Source organism: Ornithorhynchus anatinus, chromosome 11 (assembly GCF_004115215.2).
Source record: "Ornithorhynchus anatinus isolate Pmale09 chromosome 11, mOrnAna1.pri.v4, whole genome shotgun sequence".
NCBI classification, from domain to species: Eukaryota; Metazoa; Chordata; class Mammalia; order Monotremata; family Ornithorhynchidae; genus Ornithorhynchus; species Ornithorhynchus anatinus.
Window position 1 is genome coordinate 47,843,805 of NC_041738.1, and position 23,557 is coordinate 47,867,361.

The 23,557-nt window shown below is 49.5% G+C and overlaps 1 protein-coding gene across 1 annotated transcript in view; it reads left to right on the forward strand.

Annotated features, from left to right (window-relative positions):
- Positions 1 to 761: 761 nt before the first annotated feature.
- KCNG4 (potassium voltage-gated channel modifier subfamily G member 4) overlaps positions 762 to 23,557 on the forward strand; it is a 29,631-nt gene continuing 6,835 nt past the window's right edge. The window contains exon 1 of the mRNA XM_001509318.5: positions 762 to 1,519. Coding sequence (XP_001509368.5) covers positions 782 to 1,519 — 738 coding nt within the window. The 5' untranslated portion in view covers positions 762 to 781. The remainder of the gene's footprint in view (positions 1,520 to 23,557) is intronic.

A 23,557-nucleotide genomic window follows, 5' to 3' on the forward strand; every position in this document is an offset into this window, starting at 1 on the left:
TCCCACTGGGGAAGTTCCGACCGATGTGACAGAGCCCTGACAGAGGCGAAGCCACCCCGTGCGAAAGGCGGAGGTCCAAATTTCAGCCCCCCCGCGACACTCTGCAACAGTTGCGGGCTGAGTTTCACAGCGGGGGAATCGACGACCGAGAGGAGCCGGCCGAGGAGCGGTGCCTTCAGCGCTCACCGGCCGCGGATCGTAATGATGACCATGATGGTTTTTGTTAAGCGCTTACTACGTGCCAAGCGCCGTTCTAAGCGCTGGGGAGGATACGAGGCGATGAGGCTGTCCCACGGGGGGCTCACAGCCTTCATCCCCATTTTCAGATGAGGGAACCGAGGCCCGGAGAAGTGAAGCGAGTTGCCCAAAGTCACCCGAGAGGCGGGGGCGGGATTTGAACCCACGCCCTCTGGCTCCTTGCGCCGAGCCGCGCTGCTGCTCTGCACCGTAGGGCTTAGGGAGTGCAGGGCACCGTCCTGAGCGCTGGGAAAGACTGTCCAGGAGGGGGATCGGACCCTCGGGAGTGGGGTGGGGATCGGCCACCGGAGGGAAACGAAGCCCACCGCGCAAGGGGCCGTAGGGCCGGAGCCCGCGTCCCGCCGCCCTCTCCCAAGTCGTCTCCGGGCCTCCGCTCTGGGGAGGGAGCCGGTGCCAGCGGGTCCCGGACCTTTTAACTTTCTCCGTCTCCTTCCTCCTCCTCCTCCTCCTCGGGCGGCGGGGATGGCCGGCCGGTGCCCGTCTAAAGGGTCCCTCGGATGCCCCCGGCCGGGAGCCCTCGGCGATGCCCGGGCCGGCCGGAGCCCGCGAGTCGACGGAGCAGGGCGTCGAGAGCCCTGAGTTCTCCGGGGGGTCGGGGGAGGCTCCGACCCTCAAAGGGCTCTACTACCAGCGGGCCCGCAAGGTGTGGCCGGAGGACGAGGGCGGGACGGCGGCCGACCCGCAGCAGGAGATCCTGGTCAACGTGGGCGGCATCCGCTACCTGCTGCCTTGGAGCACGCTGGACCAGTTCCCCTTGACGCGACTCAGCAGGCTGAAGTCCTGCAGGTCCCACGAGGAGATCATCCAGCTCTGCGACGACTACGACGAAGCCCGCGGCGAGTTCTTCTTCGACCGCAGCCCCGGCGCCTTCGGGACGATCGTCAGCTTCCTGGCGGCGGGCAAGCTGGTGCTCTTCCGAGAGATGTGCGCCCTGGCCTTCGGGGAGGAGCTGAGCTACTGGGGCATCGAGGAGGCCCGGCTGGAGAGGTGCTGCTTCCGAAGGCTCCTGCGGAAAGCGGAGGAGCGGGCCGAGGCCGGGCGGGAAGAGGAGCTGCGGAGGCAGAGGGAGGGCGGCCCGGGCGGGCCCGGGCACCAGACCCGCTGGGACCTCTTTAGGAGCCGCCTGCGGGACGTGGTGGACGATCCCCGGTCCGGGCCGGCGGGCAAGGTGTTCGCCTGCCTCTCCGTCCTCTTCGTGGCCACCACGGCCGTCAGCCTCTGCGTCAGCACCATGCCGGACCTGAGAGCCGAAGAAGACAGGGTGAGTCCCCTTGATCATCATCGTCGTCACGATGTTGGTATCTCTTAAGCGCTTACTACGTGCCGAGCACTGTTCCAGGCGCTGCCTGCCATGCCGGACCTGAGAGCCGAAGAAGACGGGGTGAGTCTCCTTGACCGACATCGTGATGTCGGTATCTCGTAAGCGCTCACTACGCGCGGAGCGCCGGTCGAAGCGCTGGGGGAGATACGGGGTCATCGGGTCGCCCCACGTGAGGCTCACAGTCTTCACCCCCATTTTCCAGATGAGGGAACTGAGGCAAGCGATCTGGCCGCAGTCGCACGGCTGACGGGTGGCAGAGCCGGGATCCGAACCCATGACCTCTGACTCCCCGGCCCGGGCTCTGTCCACCGGGCCACGCTGCTTCTCTACTCAGAGGCGGCACGGCTTCGGGACCTACTTCCGCCTCCCCGGCCGGTCACCGCGAAAGCGTAGGTCTCTTGGGCGGGATGGGGCATCACGACAAGCGCGGGGGATGCGAAGGACCGGTGGAGCGCCCCCGCCACCTTCCGCAGGGTCCCTCGAGTCTCCCCAGCCGTTTCCCCCTAGTCTCGACGGCGAGGGGCGGATGTAAATCGATAACCTCCTTATTGCACTATTTCTCAAGCCCACGCGATCTCTTCGATGCCTGGAACCGGTGGGAATAGTGCCACCGGTGATCCGGAGAGAGTCCCCGTTTCTGTAAATCTTGGCGGCCTAGAAAACGACACCAGAATCTGTGCTCCCTAAAGGTTTTCGTAGAGATAGTCTACCGTGGGCTTGTGCGATCTACGAAACAAACTACCGTTGTTTAAACGAATCACCCAGGAACTCGAAGAAGTCTATGAGTCGGTAAATTCACTCATTCGATCGTATTTGTTGAGCGCTTACTGTGTGCGGAAGCACTTGTACTGAGGGCTTGGAAAGTACAATTCGGCAACAGATAGAGACAATCCCCGCCCAATAACGGGCTCAGAGTAAATCTGCTCAACAAACCGGCTTTGTTAAACCAATCACCCAGTAACCCCCAAAAGTGTCTGAGTCAAATTAACCAGTCAATCTATCCTGTGAAAAGCCACATTTCATGAATGTGAAAGATGAACTATTTTGGACTAACAGGTTTTTTGTCTGTGTGTCTGTTTTTAAAGAAAGCTCCCGACAACCTAACCGGGGTTAAGAGACAGCCCTTTTTTCCTACCATTCACCCAAACTGAATAAATAGATAAATAGTATTTGTTAAGCGCTCACTACATGCAAAGCACCGTTCTAAGCGCTGGGGGATACGAGGTGATCAGGTTGTCCTACGTGGGACTCACAGTTTTAATCCCCATTTTACAGAGGAGGTAACTGAGGCACAGAGAAGTGAAGTGACTTGCCCAAAGTCTCCCAGCCGGCAAGCGGCGGAGCCGGGATTAGAACCCACGACCTCCGACTCCCAAGCCCGGGCTCTTTCCACTGAGCCGCGCCGCTTCTCAACTGAACTAGCTTACGTTTGTTTCCAGGGACTGAATCGTGGCACACAGAACTAACGAAATCATTTTCAAGTTTGCTCCCCGAGGAGGTGCACCATGTCAGTTTTATTGTTCCCACAGTAATTCAGAGAGTCACAGACCTGCAGTGGCATTGAAGATATGCCGTGGTACTTTATGGCTTTCGCTAAAGCTAAGTATTGCGTCGAAGGTGGAGATTTAAAAGCAATCGTTTTCTCCTGTCTGTCAGTTCATGGGTTTCTCCTTTAATTGACATAAGAAAAGTATCCCTTCAATAAGTGTTCTGAGGCTGCATAGTCACCTTCAAGTGATGTCAGTTTGTAACTATTATGACAAGGAGCTGCTGCTGAGATTCAGCTTTTAATACAGAGCATCCTTGAACTCAGTCTGTCATAATTATTACGATTACTTAGCGTTTCTTTAGCACCCTATATTTAGAAAGTAAGTTTCCATCCGAAGTAGGGTACTATTTATATCCCCACTGTGCAGATATGAAAGCTGAGGCCAGTGGAAAGCAAGGTGATTTTTCCCAAGATCACACCATGAGCTGGGATTCACAGTCCTGACCTTCTCACTCTGCTGCCCGGCATCTAAAAAGTTAAGATCAGGCCCCTGAAGGGAAACTCCGACCTCTTCCCGGCAACGCACCCGAGGAAAGCTCCTCCGACTGCCTGCCGCGTGACCTTGGGCAGGTCCCTTAACTTTTCTGTACTTCAGTTCCCTCATCTGTAAAATGGGGATTGAAAACCTGTCCTCCCTTCGGCTTGGACCGCGAACCCCACGTGGGCTGAGGACTGTGCTTCGCACACAGTAAGCTCTCATTAAATACGATTAATAATCACGAAGAAGGACCGCGTCCCGCCCGACTGACTTTTATCTACCCCGGCACTTAGAAGAGCGATCGACACACCGTAAGCGCTCAACAGATATCGTTCAAAATTACCGACAGGTATTTTATCCACAGACTGGACTCGTGCAAATCTTTAGTCTTGGCCTCAGATGCCCACTCCCGGGGCTGAAATTACTACTCTCTCTCGTAATGCCAGAGAGAGGTCATAGATTTGAAGTGTCATGGCTGGGAGTTGAGATAAAAAAGTAGTTACAGCATCTTGGCAGTCTTGTGACATCTTAGAGCATCAGACTGTGAATTGGATTCATATTCAGAGTTTAAACTGAGACTGAAGCAGTTTGAAAATGATTTCTTTAAAGGAAAAAAATCACAAAGAAGGTCTGTGAAAGATAGGGGGAACGACGAGCCAACAAGCATCCAGTCTAAATAGACGGGGACCGCATCCACCGGTTCTCTCTAAAGAGCAACAGGGGAGAATGTTACCCCGAGCATACGGGAAAGGCACCGGTCGGGCTCCGGACCACGCGTGACACCGCTGCCTTGCTGCTTGGCAAGGATAAATCCGCTAACCTCTTTGTCCCTCACCTGTCCCTCCTGTGATCACTTAACTCACTCTAAGCTAACCTCCCAAGGGATACCATGAACTAGCTGGAGATTCAGCTCCTAAAGAGAAAGGAACATTACATTTGGGCTCCTTAGCGTCCCCTCGCTTGCAGGGAGAATCCCTAAGTACTAGGGAGGAGAGTGGAGACTTAGATGGCACTGAGTCTCCTCTATCCTGACTTGCCCCTGCCCTTTGCCTTGGCTGGAGCGGAAAATGGTGACAGGGATCAGCAGTCTGTTCTCTCTCAAGTGCCTCTACTCTGTTCTGGGTCCGGTAGACCTTCACTAAGTAGTGCTGACGATTGAAGGCTTTCCCTTTCGGAATAGGCGCCCAGTAGCCGAGCTTCCAGACAGAACTGTGGAAAATACGCTGTCCCAAACGGTTTCAAACTGTTTCAGTCTGTGCCTTTCTTGGCTGCGTGGCCAGGTAGCCGTAGTGGAGAGAAAAGCCCCTTGTGTGGAGTAGGTGAGACCAAAGAATCCAAAATCGAGCTCAGGGAAGATAGAAAATCAGGAAATAGCCACCAGCCGGGATGGAAGTGCTTAGTACAGTGCTCTGCACACAGGAAGTGCTCAGTAAATGTGACTGAATGAATGAATGAATGAAAGTGAAATCTTTTCTTCACTTTCTTTCCAATACTTAAAGAAGCAAGAAAGAGCACAGACCTGTGAGTCGTAAGACCCGGATTCTAATTCTGAGTTTGCCACTTGCCCGCTGTGTGACCAGAGAACTTAACTTCTCTGGGCTGTTACCTCATCTGTAAAATGGTATAAATATCTACCTTTGAGACTATAAGCCCTGTGTGGGACAGGGATTGTCTAAGATCTGCTTACAGTGTATCAACCCCAGTGCTAGTACAATCCTTGGGCCGTAATAAAGCACTTAATAAATGCCACAATCATTATTATTTTTATAATGAGCTAAAACACATGAAACTCCCAAGATGTTTTTTAATGGAGTCCCATAATAAAAAACCTTGCAAGAATAGTGGTAAATTATATTTAATTATATTTATAAATTAAAAGGATATTTCTATCCTGTCTTTCTCTGGTGAGGATTTTAAAGCACTCTTCTCGTTAATACTCCCGCATCCTTGAGGTGGGAGGTGGGGAAGGCCCAGGAGAGAATCCTAATTTTTTTTACAGAAGAAGCACCTGAGAGTGAGAGTTTAGTAGCTTGCCGATAGGACTAACGGAGGCCCAAAGAGATTATATGGTTCTTTCTAGTTATTAGTTAATTTGAAGCGGGACTTGACATCCCAGATAAATGAGGGCCTCATCTATTCTCAAAACTCTCCAGGGAAAGAAATATTCTAGCTTTTCTTTGTAGTCCACTTCAGTATTGCCCCATTCTTTTTAGCCAGATCGATTTTCCTCCAGACTATTCTAAATCTCTCTGGATGCACCTTAAGGCCATTCCTGTTGGTTCCTTAAACTGTGGGAATAGAAAGGAGCTGCCCATTGGAGCCAGACGCGGCCGTGAGCCCGTTGTTGGGTAGGGATTGTCTCTATCTGTTGCCGAATTGTACTTCCCAGGCGCTTAGTACAGTGCTCTGCACACAGTAAGCGCTCAATAAATACGATTGATTGAATGAATGAAAGAACGCACATCTCCTGCCTGTTCTTTACCTGTTAAAAGCAAACCTGAATACTAAACCCGCCTCGTCCGTGAACTCATCTGCTTCCTGTTCCCTGCAGGCACAGACTTAGCTGCCCCTCCCTGTGGCTGCTGGGTTACTTCTACTGTTTTATGGACTTCTTTGGACCCCTTGTTCTTCCTGATAATCGGGTTATCCAAACTAGCTGTCCACCTCCAGGAGATGCAACGGAGAATGGATAGGCATTCAATTTCCCTTCTGCCCGAGGGTTTTCTCCCTGATTGGACTGTAAGCCCGTCAGTGGGCAGGGATTGTCTCTCTCTGTGGCCGAACTGTACATTCCAAGTGCTTAGTACAGCGCTCTGCACATAGTAAGCGCTCAATAAATACTATTGAATGAATGCCTTTCTGCTCTGTCCTTGGTGGAGAGGCAACTCTACCTTACTGGGATGATCTCCACATGAAAAACAGAAGTGAGAGCAGTACTAACATGCCCTTACAAGATGCTTTTGTACCGCATGAGGAGGCACAGCCTCCAGACAGGGCCCAGAGAAGCAGAACAGCGCAGGCCGAACTTCTTCCCTCAAGAAAGGAAGGTGAACACTGAAGCGCAATGGCCAGAGCTGACAGTCCGCCAGAGATCTTCTTCTTTCTTTTTTTTAAATGGTATTTTTTAAGCACTTTCTATGTGCCAGGCACTCTTCTAAGCAGTGGGGTAGATACGAGATATTCGGGATGGACGCAGGCTACCTCCCCTGTGGGGCTCCCAGCCTCGGTCCCCATTTTCCAGATGAGGTAACTGAGGCCCAGAGAGGTGAAGTGAACTGCCCTAGGTCACACAGCAGACAAGTGGTGGAGTTGGGATTAGAACCCAGGTCCTTCTGACCGGGCCCGTGCTCTATCCACTTGGCCACGATGCTTCTGGGCGTCTCCATTCCTCATAGTACCAGGGCAAGAGTTGACCTCAGAATGGGAATGAGCTTGAGAGACAGAAAGGAGACCTGAAATGTGTTTAGAAAAGAACAGAGCACCGTGAACATCTGCAAGCATGGCACGGTGGATAGAGCATGGGCCTGGGAGTCAGACGGTCCAGGGTTCTAATTCCGGCTTCACCACTCGCCTGCTCTGTGACTCGGGTAAGTCACTTCACTTCTCTGTGCCTCAGTTACCTCATCTGTAAATTGGGGATGGAGATTGTGAGCCCCATGTGGGACAGGGACTGTGTCCCACCCAATTTGCTCGTACCCACCCCAGTGCCCGGCACAAAGTAAGCGCTAACAAATGCCATAATTATAACTGTTACAATTTGATCCTTCCTCCCCCGCCACCCCCAGCCCTTTGGAGATAAGGTTCCTCCTCATTTCCCATGAACATCCGGAAGCCCCACAGAATTCACAGCGATTATCATAGTACTTGCCAACCACTGTACTAAGTACTGGGGTAGGTACGAGACAGTCGAGACCCTTCCCACATGAGGCTCACAGTCTAAGGGGGAGGACGATAGATATTTAATCCCCATTTTATAGCTGAGGAAACTGAGATGCGGAGAAGTTAAGGGATTCATTCATTCAACAGTATTGAGCGCTTACTATGTGCGGAGCGCTGTACTAAGCGCTTAGAATGTACAAATCGATAACAGATAGAGACAGTCCCTGCCCTCTGACGGGCTTACGGTCTAATCGGGGGAGACGGACGGACGAGAACGAGGTCACACACGGCAGGCGGGTGGCAGAACTGGGATTAGAATCCAGGTCTCTTCACTCCTAGGTCCCTGCTCTTTTTACTAGTCCATGCTGTTTCTTGTGGAATTTCTGCTTGAAACCACCTTCCCAAACCCAGGAGCTGCTAGATTACAAGCAGAGTGAAGTGTCAACACCCCACCCCCTTTTCATGCAAATAACGTCTGATTGAAATCATCCGGAACTCAGAAATCAGAAAGCCGAGCCAGGTTTATCTGAGCACGGCTCACTTCCCCCCGAACAATCAAAAATCAAACCCCACTTCAAGCCTGAGCTAGACAGTCAAATCCAAGGGGTAAACACAGGTTGAAAAGGAGGAATCAGTTTAACTTTTGGCGGGGGGACGGGGATCCGTCTGGACTGTCAGTTTCTGGGGGGCAGGGATCGTGTCTCCCGACTCTTTCGTACTCTCCCAAGTGCTTAGTACAGTGCTCTGCCCAGAGTATCCACTCAATAAATACTAATGACGGATTCACGGTGACCCGGGCAGAGGACAAAGACCGAATTTGAGATTCTAGAAGCGTTCCAGGTGGTTGGAAATCAAAAACTCAGTGTCAGGTTTACCTTCGTCCGTTATTTCGGAGAGAAAAGTGTTGGCGCTGCACAAAGCGACGTCGGAGGGGCGGGAGCGGAGGGGGCTTCCGGGTGAGTGACCGCTTCTAGCATCTGCTAGCGGGCATGACCTCCCCGCACCCCCTCTCCCACCCCGGCACCCCAGGGAGAGAGAAAACACTTTGCGAGACCTAAGCCAGAACTGTGGGTGAGAATCAGCAAGCGGGCTGGGAGAGTCCCTCTGGTGCTTAGTAAGCCTTGCTGCTCCCTGTCCCCTTGTAAGTGAGAAATTGAGGCCTGACCTCTCCGTTTCTATAACTCGCTCACCTTGTTTAGGGACAGGTAATCGGACTGTCTGTTTCTATGGACTCCTTAGCGAAAGGGAAGCTTGTCTCGGGATGCAGGCGAGAGGAAAAATGCAAGTTGGATCTCTGGGAGTCTGGTTCCTTTGAGACGGTTCTGTTTTTGACGGTTAGGGAACAAGGGAACCATTAGGTGCCTGTGATTTCTCCCGATTCCTGCAGCACGTAGGTCCTGTGATTCAGTGGGTTGATTCCTCAGTGTGGGCAGGGAATGTGTCCGTTTACTGTTAAATCGTACTCTCCCAAGAGCTTAGTACAGTGCTCTGCCTGCCGTAAACGTTCAGTAAATACGATCGAATGAATAAACGCCTTCCTCGGGAATAGAGGTTCTCTTGCTTCTACCATATAAAATGACCGCATCTGGAAAATGGGCGGGGGGAAGCCAATTTATCCCCCCTGGTGGTTTTTCAAAGAAACATGTAAGTGTGAAATCACACATTAGAGGAGTAGGTCCCATAACGTGCCCACATCCACAGACTTTTTCCTTCTGGAGTTACGGTAAGGCAGTCAATCAGCGTGGCTCAGTGGAAAGAGCCTGGGCTTCGGTGTCAGGGGTCATGGGTTCGACTCCCGGCTCCGAAGCTTGTCAGCTGCGTGACTGTGGGCGAGTCACTTAACTTCTCTGTGCCTCAGTTACCTCATCTGTAAAATGGGGATTAACTGTGAGCCTCACGTGGGACGACCCGATGACCCTGTATCTCCCCCAGCACATAGTAAGCGCTTAACAGATACCAACGTCATTCTTCTTATTATTGAGTGCATACTGTATACAGTGAACTGTACTGAGCACTTGGGAAAATACAACAGAGTTGACAGACATCACTTCCGCGGCGATAAGGGTAAAAATACGTTACCATATGCCTACCCAACTGGTAGATGCTGCCGTAATGATGAGCGGCTTCTGAACGGGTTCCGTATCAACTCTTGGAAGGGGGTTGTAAGAATGTGAAGTCGGAGATTTTAAGTTTCTCCACTAGGTCGTAAAGTCCTTAAGGGCAGGGATCGGGTCTACCAATCTATTTGTATTGTACTCCCCCAAGCACTTAGTACAGAGCTCAGCACACAGTAAACCGTCCCGATGCTATCGGTTGGCAAGATAGGGGGAAAAGATAGAGAAGTGCTGCTCCGAGCCCACCGTCTCCCAGGGAGGGTATATGGTTCTCAGCTGTCCTGCCCTCTTTCAGAAGGTAATAATGATAATTGTGGGATTTGTTAGGTGCTTACTACGCGTCAAGCACCATACTGAGCACTGGGGTAGATACAAGATAATCAGGTCCAGACACCCTCCCTGTCCCATGTGGGGTTCACAGTCCAAGTAGGAAAAAGGAAAGGTATTGAATCCCCATTTTGCAGATGAGGAAACTGAGGCTTAGAGAAGTTAAATGACTCGCCCAGTGTCATTTAGTAGGGGAGTGGCAGAGCTGGGATTAGAACCCGGGTCCTGTGCCCCCTAGGCCGGTGCTCGAGCTGGCCCTCTTTCACTGCCCCATCTGGGTGGGAGAGGAGAGCAGCAGCAGCTTGGAGCAAACGGGCTCTACGGCACCTGGATCGAAAGTAACGGGAGAGAGAGAGGCCGCCCGCCATCGGGAGCGAGGATCGTGATAGCCTCTCCTAATAATGAATAATTACGGGATTTGGCAAGTGCTTCTTCTATGCCATGCACTGTTCTAAGCACTGGGTTAGATACGGGGTAATCGGGTTAGACCCAGTCCCCGTCCCAAATGGAGCCCAGAGTTCTAATCCCTATTTTACAGACGAGGGAACTGAGGCACAGAGAAGTGAGGTGACTTGCCCGAGGTCACATAGCAGGTAAGCGGTGGCGCCGGGATTAAAACCCAGGACCTTCTGACTCCCAGGCCTGTGCTCTATGTACTAAGCCACGCCGTTTCTCACTAGGCCTCGCTCTCCTGGGCTTGAAAGGAAGAATGGAGCTCATGGAGAGGTAGCCGCCGGCTGGCTTCTTGTTAGATGGCTTGTCCGTCCGGGACGGCGATAGGTTGCCAAGGCCCCCGTCTGCTGCTTTTCGGGATGACAGGCATAACCAGAATAATAATAATAATAATGATAATAGTAATGATGATGGTACTGTTAAGCGCTTACTATGTGCCAAGCCCTGGGGTAGATACCGGGTGATCAGGTCGTCCCACGTGAGGCTCAGTCTTAATCCCCATTTTACAGATGAGGCAACAGAGGCACAGAGAAGTTAAGCGGCTTGCTCAAAGTCACACAGCCGACAAGTGGCGGAGCGGAGATTCGAACCCACCACCCCCGACTCCTAAACCCGTGCTTTTTTCACCGAGCCACGCTGCTTCTCTAATAATAACTATGAAGCGGCGTGGCCCAGTGGAAAGGGCCCGGGCTTGGGAGTCGGAGGTCATGGGTTCGAATCCCGGCTCGCCCACTCGTCGGCTGTGTGACCGTGGGCGAGTCACTTCGCTTCTCGGTGCCTCGGTTGCCTCATCTGTAAAATGGGGATTAACTGTGAGCCTCACGTGGGACGACCCGATGACCCTGTATCTCCCCGGGCACATAGTAAGCGCTTAACAGATACCAACACTAACTATGGTGTCTACAAACTCGGTGTGGGCAGGGAATGTGCTGTACTCTCCCAAGCGCTTAATACAATGCTCTGCACACAGTAAGCGCTCAATAAATACGACGGATGGATTGATTAAGTCCTTACTATGTGCCAAGCACTGTTCTAAGTGCAGGGGTAGGTACAAATTAATCAGGTTGGCCGCAGTACCTGTCCTATACGGGACTCACAGTCCCCGTCCCACTTGGCACTCAAGAGGGAGCTGCTTCTACTACTCCAGAATTCATTCAATAGTATTTATTGAGCGCTTACTATGTGCAGAGCACTGTACTAAGCGCTTGGAACGTACAGTTCAGCAACAGATAGACAGTCCCTGCCCAATAACGGGCTCCCTAGTCCTCAGAGCAGAAAATTCATTCATTCAGTAGTATTTATTGAGTGCTTACTAAGTGCAGGGCACTGTACTAAGCGCTTGGAATGTACAAATCGGCAACAGATAGAGATAATCCCTGCCCATTGACGGGCTTACAGTCTAATAGGGGGAGACAGACAGACCAATAACAATAAATAGAATAAATAGAAATAGAATAAATAGAATAAACAGAAATAAATAGAATAAACAGAAAACGAGTACATGGAGTCCGCAGCTCAGGGGCACTTTCTTGGGGGGAAGTTTCCTAAGCGGCAAAGAGAGGAATAGGATGGATCTCAAGTGTTAAAACTGAGGCACTAATATAACTCATCGAAGAGGATAATTCCACCCGGCAAGAAGAAAATACTATTGAATGAATTATTTGGGAAAAATGTTGATATCCATCCTCTTTGTAAAAACTCAGGCAGCTGTGAGGAACTCAGGTTTGCTGCCACATGAAAAAACCCGAGCACATGCTAATTAATTTATTTACGATATTTACCACGCGTCTAACCCCTCTGCAGAAGAGAAGATAATCAGATCAGCTGGAGGCTCTGCCCTCCACGGGGCTCAAAAATCTACAAAGTAGGGAGAGCCGGAGTCACATTTCTATTTTACAGATGAGGAAACTGAGGGGAGGTTGAACGACGTGCCCAAGGTAACAAAGCAGGCCCGCGTCAGAGCCGGAACTAGAACCTGGGTCTCCCGACTCCCAGTCTCATGCTCTTCCCACTACCCCGTGCTATCCACTGTCCACTATCACGCCAGAGGAGAAGCCGCGTGGCTTAGTGGCAAGAGCACGGGGTTGGGAGTCCGAGGCCACGGGTTCTAATCCCGCTCTGCCACTTGTCTGCTGTGTGAACTTGGGCGAGCCGCTGAACTTCTCTGTGCCTCGGTGACCTCATCTGGAAAATGGGGATTAAGACTGGGAGCCCCACGTGGGACAACCCGATTACCCTGTATCTATCCCAGTGCTTGGAACAGTGCTCGGCACGTAGTAAGCGCTTAACAGATGCCGTAACAATAATAATACCAATCCACTAAAGGCCATCTGCCTTTGCTAGAACAAATACCAATATCAGTTATCCAAAAATGGAATCCTTTTCATCTGCAAATGCTTCCTTTGGCTAAAGCTTGTAAATTCACATTCACTCTCCCCCTTAGGCAGAGACTCTGATAGACGGTATTTCCAGCGTCATTTTTTATATGGTATTTGTTCAGCATCTAGTATGTTCCCGGCACTCTACGAAGTGCCGAGGTAGATCCAAGATAATCAGGTTGGCCACGATCTATGTCTCAAATGGGGCTCACAGTCTTAATCCCCATTTTACAGATGAGGTTCAGAGAATTTAAATGACCTCCCCAAGGTCACACAACAGATGAGACGCGGAGGCAGGATTAGAACCCAGGTCCTTCGGACTCCCAGGCCCGGGCTCTATCCACTAACCCGAGCTGCTTCTCATTTCCCACCTGGCTCTCCCTTCTCATCAGTGGCTCCTTAAACTTTCTGCGGGCAGGGATCGCGTCTACCGACCCTGTTGTAACGTACTCTCCCATGTACTTAGAATAGTGCTCTGCACAGAGTGAGGGCTCAATAAATATGTTTGATCGACTGAACCAAACCAAAGCTTTTGCAGGTCTGTCCATCCCAGTCAGGCCAGAGAAGAACCAAGTATTTGGGTCCTGAATGCTGTGCTGTGTCCTGGGCTTTCTCTAGATTAGAAGGCAACAATCAGAAGTAGAAGGCAATTCAGAGCTGGAATTTCCACCCCAAGGACCCATAAGTCACTACTTAATCCTCAAATATCCTGTTGAGGTCAGTACAGGGCAGGTGCTGTTATGCCTCTTTTTCCAATAATGTAACCCAAGAACAAACAGGTTAAAATCTTTTCCTCCGTTCAAATTGCAGGACGGCGGGAGCCCCAGAGCCTAGATCAGGTTCAGAATTGACCTGCTGCCTACCAGCTCTCTTCCCGAACTGTTTACACAATTTAGAGAACTGTTTAGAGAAACAGCGTGGCTCAACGGAAAGAGCACGGGCTTGGGCGACAGAGGTCATGGGTTCTGATCCCGGCACCGCCACTTGCCAGCTGTGTGACCTCGGGCAAGCCACTTCTCGGTGCCTCAGTTCCCTCATCTGTGAAGTGGGGATTAAGACTGTGTGTCCCACATGGGACAACTTGATCAACCTTGTATTCCCCGCAATTCTTAGAACAGTGCTTGGCGCATAGTAAGCGCTTAACAAATACTATCATCATCATCATTTACCCATCCGCTTCAGTTAACTCTAGCTCTCCGAAGGGAGAAGTTTTCAAAAGAAAGATTCGGTTCCCAGCAATCGGGGTACACACCCTCATTACCAGCGAGCGTTTCTGAGAATCGGATCCAGTGCTCGGGGTAGGCCATCCATTTTTAGAACCTGTCTTGCCCTGGCTCCTCATCCAGAAATTCAAGTAGCATGAGTGATCCATCACGGGGAGTTTTCGGATTCCGCCTGAGTGTCACATCCGATTGAAGGGAGAACGGTTTCACGATTCAAATGAGAGCAGCAATGCAGGCAGAGTGACTCAGCGGTGTTTACTGCACTGCAGTTGGATTTCCATTGCTGGGGGTTGAGAGGTGCACGCCTTGAATATTCAAACTGCGAACCTAGCCGGGAACAGCGTTTCCCCCCCCCCGCTTCTGGGAGCCGGACTCCTAAATGATCCCAGAGTGGCGAAGGAAAGTATCCGCTGGCTTTAAACCCCTCTTGGGCCGAGGAAAAATGGATCGTTTTCAAAACTCAGCCCCAGAGCGATGGGAGAACGATCGTATCGGGGGAAAGGTGGAAAAGAGGTTCTGTTAAGCCGCCGTCAACGGCTAGTACGAATCAGGCCATTCTAAAAACCGCTCCGTGTTGGGGCCTCGTTTCTTAAATGGGTCATCCTGTATTAGCGTAAGCCATTACGGCTGGGTCGCCTATTGCCCTTCTCAGAGATCTCGGAACACCTTGGCCCGAAATCGCGGGCTTCTGCACAGGGACACAAAAATGAGTCGGCTGGGGCCCTTCTTCCCCAATTATGTGATTTTTAAGGTCATTTTTCCTTCAAAGCCATTGGGGGGGTCTTCATTTGGAAAGGCAGTTCGCACCTTTGTTTTTTTCCCCATTTAACTTGGCGGTTAATCAGGGCAGAGACAAGGCTGGATCTGCCCAGATTAGGTGTGTTATCTGAGGAGAATTTTCCTGCAGAGAAGATTCAGGAGCCCGAATCACCTTGGGGGCAAGAGAAACCTTGAATGTTCACCTAATGCTAGTGGGGATTTTGCTGAACAGAAAGTTGGATCGTGCTATGAGCGATCCGGGTGGAGGAGGGAGGTGGGAAACTGGGTAAATAATGATTCTGGCATTTGTTAGGCTCCGACTCTGTGCCGGGCACCGTACTAAGCGCTGGAGTGGGTACAAGCAAATCGGTTTGGACGCAGTCCCAGTCCCACATGGGGTTCACTGTCTTAATCCCCATTTTACAGGTGAGGGAACTGAGGCACGGAGAAGTGAGGTGAGTTGCCCAGGGTCACACGGCAGGCGAGTGCCGAAGTAGGGAATAGAACCCACGACCTTCTCACTCCCAGACCGTGCTCTATCCAGAAGTTCATGCTGCTTCCTCAAGCCTCTAGCACCCTTAGGTAACATCTGCCACTCAAGTGGGGTCCCCATCCAATCGGGGAGCATGCACAAGGATGCAATCTCCCTGAACAAATACCCTACCCACCCCCGCTCAAAGTAATGCTTTTGATTCATATCGGGTTGAAAGACAACAAGTTGTTCTAGCATCAAGTCCTCCAAATGTTAGGGCCATTTGAGAGAACTTGTTTGGAATGTTAGGAATCACGTGGATTGTGTTACATTTTTTTTTTTTTACCTGCCTTAGGTTGTCCCGTATATAATTGTAATGTTGGTATTTGTTAAGCGCTTACTGTGTGCAGAGCGCTGTTCTAAGCGCTGGGAGAGATTCAGGGTAATCAGGTCGTCCCACGTGAGGCTCACAGTTAATCCCCATTTTACAGATGAGGTAACTGAGGCACAGAGAAGTGAAGTGACTTGCCCACAGTCACACAGCTGGCAAGTGGCAGAGCCGGGATTCGAACCCATGACCTCTGACTCCCTAGCCCGGGCTCTTTCCACTGAGCCATGCTGCTTCCCCAGCCACGCTGCATATCTTTTAGGAGTTATAATATTCCTGGATCCAAGCATAAAATCTATTTTGTCGCCATACTAGATCACAAGCTCTTTGAGTGCGGGGGTCATGTCTATCTAATCTACTGTGCTTTATTCTTCTAAATGCTTAATACAGTGCTCTGCACACAATAAGCAGCATGGCCTGGTGGAAAGAGGAGGGGCCTGGGAGTCAGAGAACCTGGGTTCTAATCCCGGCTTTGCCACCTGTTTCTTATGTGACCTTGGGTAAGTCACTTACTTTCTCTGTGCTTTGGTTTCCTCAACTGTAAAATGGGCATTAAATACCCGTTCTCCCTCCTACTTAGACTGTGAGCCCCATGTGAGACAGGGCCTGGGTCCAACCTAATTAACTCGCACCTACCCCGGTGCTTAGAAAAGTTTTTGACCGTATATCAAGCGCTTAACAGACACCATAAAACAACTCAGTAAAACCACTGATTTGTGGATTGATCTATATCAAGTGTTAGTCCAAACCAACCCAATAGTTTTGCCAGCTATCTTGAATTAGCCAACAGAGTCCTGAATTCGAGTCTTGAAGAAGGTTTGGCGAGCTCAGGAATGCCCAGAGTGCCCCGGGGTCCGGGCTAATTCATTCATTCAATAGTATTTATTGAACGCTTACTATGTGCAGAGCACCGTACTAAGCGCTTGGAATGGACAATTCGGCAATAGATAGAGACGATCCCTGCCCTCTGACGGGCTTACAGTCTCTTTGTATCTTTATTTTAATGTCCTGCCTCCCCCATCAGACTCTAAGGTTTTTGAGGGCGGAGATCATGTCTACCAACTTCATAATACACCCCCAAGTGACTCAGTTCAATGCTCGGCACACAGTTAACAACAGTACTGTGCCACCACATTCTGAAATGGTCTAAGTTGTGTGGGCAAATTAGATGAGGGTGAGCTCATCCTCTAGACTGTAAGCTCGTGGGCAGGGGACCTGTCTACCAGCTCTGTTATACTATTATAGTGTACTCTTCATTCATTCATTCATTCATTCATTCAATAGTATTTGTTGAGCGCTTACTATGTGCAGAGCAGTGTACTAAGCGCTTGGAATGAACAAGTCGGCAACAGATAGAGACGGTCCCTGCCGTTTGACGGGCTTACGGTCTAATCGGGGGAGACGGACAGATGAGAACGATGGCGATAAATAGAATCGAGGGCAGGAACATCTCATTAAAACAATAGCAAATAAATAGAATCAGGGTGATGTACATCTCATTAACAAAATTCTTCAAAGCGCTTCGTTTAGTGCACCAGAAACCAATCAATAAATACAAATGAAAGGTCAGTGGAGCTTCCCAAATAGCTGTTTTCTGGACTCCAGACAGTTCTCTCTGGCCCCGCCGCCATTTTTTCTGGTTCCCAAAAGAAGTGAAAGTTGAGACATCTGGGCACAGAGAGGATGGCCTGTGTCATTCATTCATTCATTCAGTCATTCAGTCATTTATTGGGCACTTACTATGTGCAGAGCACTGTACAAAGTGCTGGGGAGGGTGCAGTGTGACAATAAACAGACACGTTCCCCGGCCAGAGCGAGCTTACAGTCTAGAGGGGGAGACAGACATTAATGTAAGTAAATTACAGATATAATAAATTACACCACAGTAGGGAAGACCTCAAGTCTAGAGGAGGAGCCAGACATTAATCTAAATAAATTACACCACAGTAGGGTAGGCCCCAAGTCACCCTCCTTCGACTTCGCACCGTTCCATCTCCAATTCCCTGCACTCCTGTGCTGTCCATTCAGTGGTGCTATGACATTAAGAGTTTTATTTCCCTCTTCTAGACTGTCAGCTCGTTGTGGGCGGGGAATGTGTCTGTCAACTCTGTCATTGCACTCTCCCGTGTGCTTAGCACAGTGCTCTGCATGCAATAAATACCCATGATTGATCATGTAGAATGTGGTGGGGAATCAGGGACGGCTCACCTAAACACAAGCCTGTTGGCACACAGCTTGCTGGAGCTTTAGAAGGGAAAGTCTTTGAATGTGTCGTCATCATCAACAGTGGTAGTTTTTGAGGACTTAGTATGTGCAGAGCACTTTACTGAGCGCTTAGAGTATAATACAACAGAGTCGATAGACACGTTCCCCACCGGTACGTGCGCGCACGTAGAGGCGGCCTTGGACATGGTGAATTTCACAACAGGAGTTTTCCTAACATGGGGTTTAGCAAGAATGGACTCCCATTTGATAAGAAAACTGGGTGAATCTGGGCATCACAGAGGGATGGTCTTAATCCCGCATTTTAGATAAGGAGCAGCAGTTCACCAGATCCCAGAATGGTCCGTATTTAGAAAAAATAACCCATAGCTCCGAGGTAATGGGAACATTAGAAGAAATCTAGTAAACGGGAACGAAATCGAATAGACAACTCTTCAGATCTTAACCTTAGAGGGAATGAAGGTTCAAGACATATTATAGATTCCATGTGTCTTGCGCTTTGCTTCTTATCTTGGCTATTTGTTAAAAGAAATAGGGGGAAGTGAAAACACAAGCCCTAGGTCCTGTCACCACGTATTCCCAAATTAAAATTTTAAAAAAAGCATAGTTGGAAGTACCAGGTTTCACCTCATAATCGATCTGAAAGTTCTAAAGAGGAGCAGAAATCATGCCAAAAGGGGATGAAGTTCTGACTCAGCAGCCCCATTGAGGTTTTAATGATGGATGTTCATGCAACGCGATTTCACTTTGGAAAGAATTCTCTTTCTATCTGAATGGAGCAATGCAATCACACTTTCATCTCCTATCTGGTTGATTTCCAGGCGGGTTATTAAGCTCTAGTTAAATGATGGTGGTCCCTCTATAAGCCCTCCAGGCAGTTGGCCAGGAAGCTTGGGATACTTAGCTGGATTTAAGTGTGAAAAGAAATACCACACTTGACTGGTCTGGGAGATATGGCGGGGTAGATAGAAGCGAGAAGGAATGGACCCGATGAAGAGATCTGAACCCGCCCTACTGATTTGCACCACCCCCACTTCTGCGCTACTCCAGTGACGTGGCCCAAGGCTTTTTGTTCCACATAAAAGAACATTTGGTCTAGAGCTACCCACGCAGCATGGATCAGAGCCGCGGACTTAATAATAGAGTTGGTATTTGTTTAGCGCCTACTACGTGCCGAGCACCGTTCTGAGCGCTGGGGTAGACACGAGGGAATCAGGTTGCCCCACGTGGGGCTCACAGTTTTAATCCCCATTTTCCAGATGAGGGAACTGAGGCCCAGAGAAGTGAAGTGACTCGCCCACAGTCACACAGCTGACAAGCGGCAGAGCCGGGAGTCGAACCCATGACCTCTGACTGCGAAGCCCGGGCTCTTTCCCCTGAGCCATGCTGACTTCTTTTTGAAATCTCACCTTTATCAATCCGTTAATCAGTAGTAGTCACTGAGTGCTTACTTTGTGTAGAACACTGAACTAAGGGCTTGGGAAAGTACAATACGGTAGAATTGGCAAATAGACATAAAGCATAAAGACGAGAAGCAGCGTGGCTCAGTGGAAAGAGCACGGGCTTTGGAGTCAGAGGTCATGGGTTCGACTCCCGGCTCTGCCACCTGGCAGCTGTGTGACTGTGGGCGAGTCACTTAACTTCTCTGGGCCTCAGTTCCCTCGTCTGTAAAATGGGGATTAAGACTGTGAGCCCCACGCGGGACAACCTGATTCCCCTGTGTCTTTTCCAGCGCTTAGAACAGTGCTCGGCACATAGTAAGCGCTTCACAAATACCAACGTTATTATTATAAAGGTAAATTACAGATGCTAGATTTCTGGACGTTCCTGAAGACTGAAAACTCATTTTGAGCAGGGAATGTGTCTGTTATATTGCTGTGTTGTACTCTCCCAAGCGTGTAGTACAGTGCTCTGCACACAGTAAGCGCTCCATAAATACAATTGATTCGTTTCATCTGCACTAACTCTCAATTTGAACTGTCTCGGTGTCTCCTGGGTTGCCTCGCCAACATGGCATACCGGAAAGAGCAGGGGGCTGGGAGTCAGTCCCAACTCCACCACTTGCCTGCTGTGTGACCTTGGGTAAATCACCTACACTACTAACTACGCCTTAGTTTCCTCATCCGTAAAATGGGGGCCAAATAGCTGTTCTCCACCGTATTTACACGGTGACCCCCGAGTGAGACAGGGACTCTGACCTGATTAACTTGTATCTACTCGGGTGCTTGGCATAGAATAAACGCTAAACAAATACCATCATTAATCACATTTAACCTGAAGAATGAAAAGGTAGAAAAATCCCATCGCCGGTCTAAACAGCGAATCAGAGTAACTATCACACTGAAATGCAGTAGCACTCAGTGGCATTTATTGAGCGCTTACTGGGTAACAGAGGACTGTGCTAAACACTTGGGAGAGTACAATGTAACTGAGTTGGTAAACACGTTCCCTGCCATGATGAGTTTACAGTCTAGAGGAGGAGATAGAAGCTGATATAAATAATAACTGCTGGGAGGCAGAGGAGGGGTGAATATCAAGTGCCTATTCATTCAATAGTATTTATTGAGCGCTTACTATGTGCAGAGCACTGTACTGAGCACTTGGAATGGACAATTCGGCAACAGATAGAGACAATCCCTGCCCAGTGACGGGCTCACCGTCTAATCGGGGAATTCGACTGTAATCTGTAATTAGACTGTACCCAAAGGGTACAGATCCAAGGGCATGATGACGCAGGAGAGAAAGGGAGTCAGGGAAGAGAGGGCTTAATCGGAGAAGGCTTCTTGGAGGAGGTGTCCCTTTGGAGATGCAGCATGGCCCAGTGGTTAAAGCACGGGCCCCGGAGTCAGAAGTACCTGGGTTCTGATGCCGGCTCTGCCGCTTGTCTTCTGTGTGACCTTGGGCCAGTCACTTAACTTCTCTGCGCCTCAGGTACCTCATGTGTAAAATGGAGGTTAAAACTGCGAGCTCCAAGTGGGACACGGACCGTATCCAACCCCATAACCTTGTATCTACCCCAGTGCTTACAACACTAACTGGCACATAGTAAGCACTTCAAAAATACCAATTAAAAAAAAAAATAAGGCTACAGCCTAGAGGGAGAGAGTGACATTAGCACAGATTCTGGATACTTCCCTGATAGCACTGGTGTAAAGAGAGAGGCCTGAAGCGGCTCCTCCCTCCACGCCACATGTGTGGATGCCCCATGCGTCTTTGCAGCAGGCTGTCATGGGGAAGAGAATTGTGACCATTGAAAAATTTGAAAATAAATGCAATCAGGTAATATTAATGCTTAATAATGGTATTTATTAAGGGCTTACTATGTGCCCAGCACTATACTAAGCACTGGGGTAGATACAAGATAATCAGGTTGGACACGACCCCTGTTTCCCACGGGGCTCACGTTCCCAATAAAAGATAAATCTGGTTTCTATCAGATAATTCCCTCATTTTGTACAGTGCATTCATTCCCAAAGTCCTTTCTCATCCATTTCCTCATTTTTCCCCTCACGACAAACCTTGGCGGAAGGTAGGAAAGAGTTATTTCTCCTCCCCATTTTGCAGATGAGGAAACGGAAGTACAGAAAGACTAAGCGACTTGGCCAAGGTGGCCCGGAAAGTGGGTGGCGGAGGTTGGACTGGAACCGGGTCCTCCAGCTTCCAGACAGGCGCTCTGCCACTGCATCCTACCCTCGCTGCGGTGGGCAGGGAATGTGTCTGGTTTTTGTTGTCCTGGGTTCTCCCAAGCGCTTAGTACAGTGCTCTGCACACGGTAAGCACTCGATCAATAAGATCGACTGTCTGTCTGACACCTCCCCTAGACTGCAAATCACAAGTCTTTTAGTTTAATTCTATGCTCTCTGGATGTTAGTGTTCAGTGGATAAAACTTAGGTAAGTGCTGGCACACAGTCATGGTCTAATGTCACTCATTTCCTCTCTATAAGCCAGTTTTTCCATTTTTTAATTCACACGAGCCGAGACATGGAACCATTCCTCATGCCTACATTTAAATATCATATTGGTTTGTTTGAAAAATTCCACATGGGAACATTTCTACTGTGCACTAATAGAGCCGACGTATAAATATTTCATTGTGTGTTCACGGGAAAATGTTTTGTCAGAAGGAATATGAATACAGCTGTGACTGTTTAAGAACATTATACGGTGACCCAAGATAAAGAAACCTCATTCTTTTCTAGTTTTTAAGATTTAAAGAAACAAAATATCCATGGGGTTAAACTCGGGCAAACCAGCTTGGTTATCTTGTGTCGAGCACTCATTCGGACCGTCAGTGTAACGCTCCGAGAGTTTGTGAAAAGACAAATGGGAGTCTTTTCATCTTGGGTCACCCTGCTTAAGAAACATACTTTTGAAGAATTCCCCAGTCAATTCTGCCTCCTCTGCTCTTAAAAGCCCACATCGGCAAACGCCGGACCCACTGCCTCCTCCCCTGAGCTCCCGAATGTCTGTTCTTCATATATTATTCACCATCTACTTAGATCAAAGGAAGATATGACTATTTGCAGCAATGGGTCTGGTCAGGAAGAATAGCTTACTGGTACCTGCCATACTTCCTTAAGTCAGGAGCGGGCTATTCAGAGGATAATTCTGTTTGAATTGGGTTCTAACCCCAGCCCTCCCGCTTGTTTGCTGTGTGACCTTGGGCGAGTTGCTTAAATTCTCAGTGCCTCATATACCTCATCTGTATAATGGGGACTAAAACCGGGAGCCCCGCCGGGGACATGGACTGTGTTCAACCCGATTAGCTTGTATCTACCCCAGTGCCTAGTACAGTGACTGGCACACGGGAGGCGCTTAAAAAATGCGATTTTAAAAAATAATTGAAAGAACCTGGTCACCAGGCCTAAACATGTGATTGGGTTGGTCTATCTGATAACTCACGTAGGAGCCGTCTTTAAACCCTCCTCACTATGTCTTGATCTGCTGATTCATTTCAACCCATTATCAGGGAAGAGGCTCTTAGGTCTTCAGAGACAAAGGAAAGGAAAAGATTGAAGCATTCTGAAGGAAAGTCAAGTAAAGACAAGCCTTCCCCTCGGTTTTCAACTGAAAACTCACCGTGGGCAGGGAGCGTGTCTTCCGATTCCGTTGTATTGAATGCTCCCGAGCACTCAGTACAGTGCTCTGCACATAGTTAATCCTCAATAAATGCCACTGGTTGATTGATTTCCAGAAGAAGTGGATTTTGTTTTCCTCCTCCATCCGGCTGATGTTTTCAATTATGTTATCTGCTTTAGGCTACAGATAAGCTTGAAAAGTTTTAGTGATTCAGAGAAAAATGGAAAGTGAATGGCAGGTGAGGACTTCTGAAGACTGTGACCAGGGAGGCTTGTGAGTGAATTAATTGGGCGTCTCCCGAGATGGATGGATCGTGAGGCATTCTTGGGAAAAATAGGCTTCCTTACCCCGTAGGAACCCATTGGCTGCCCTCCCTCAGGCAAAATTCAGAATTTTGCCAATTAATGAATAGAGGTTTGGGGCAACTATAGCCCAAGTTAAAGAAAAACATGGGGAGAGAAGGAGACAGAGACTGACCTTTAGCTCGAGCTTGTTTCTCTGGAGAGGCGGGTCATCTGGCTTCCCCGGTTTGAACTTCCTGAAACTATTTTCCCCTTCCCCTCAGGAGCTCAGATGGAAAAAGCCAAACCTAGCATCTGATCTACATTCAGTTGAACTCAGCTGCCACTTTTTAAAATCTTGTTTGAAATCCTTA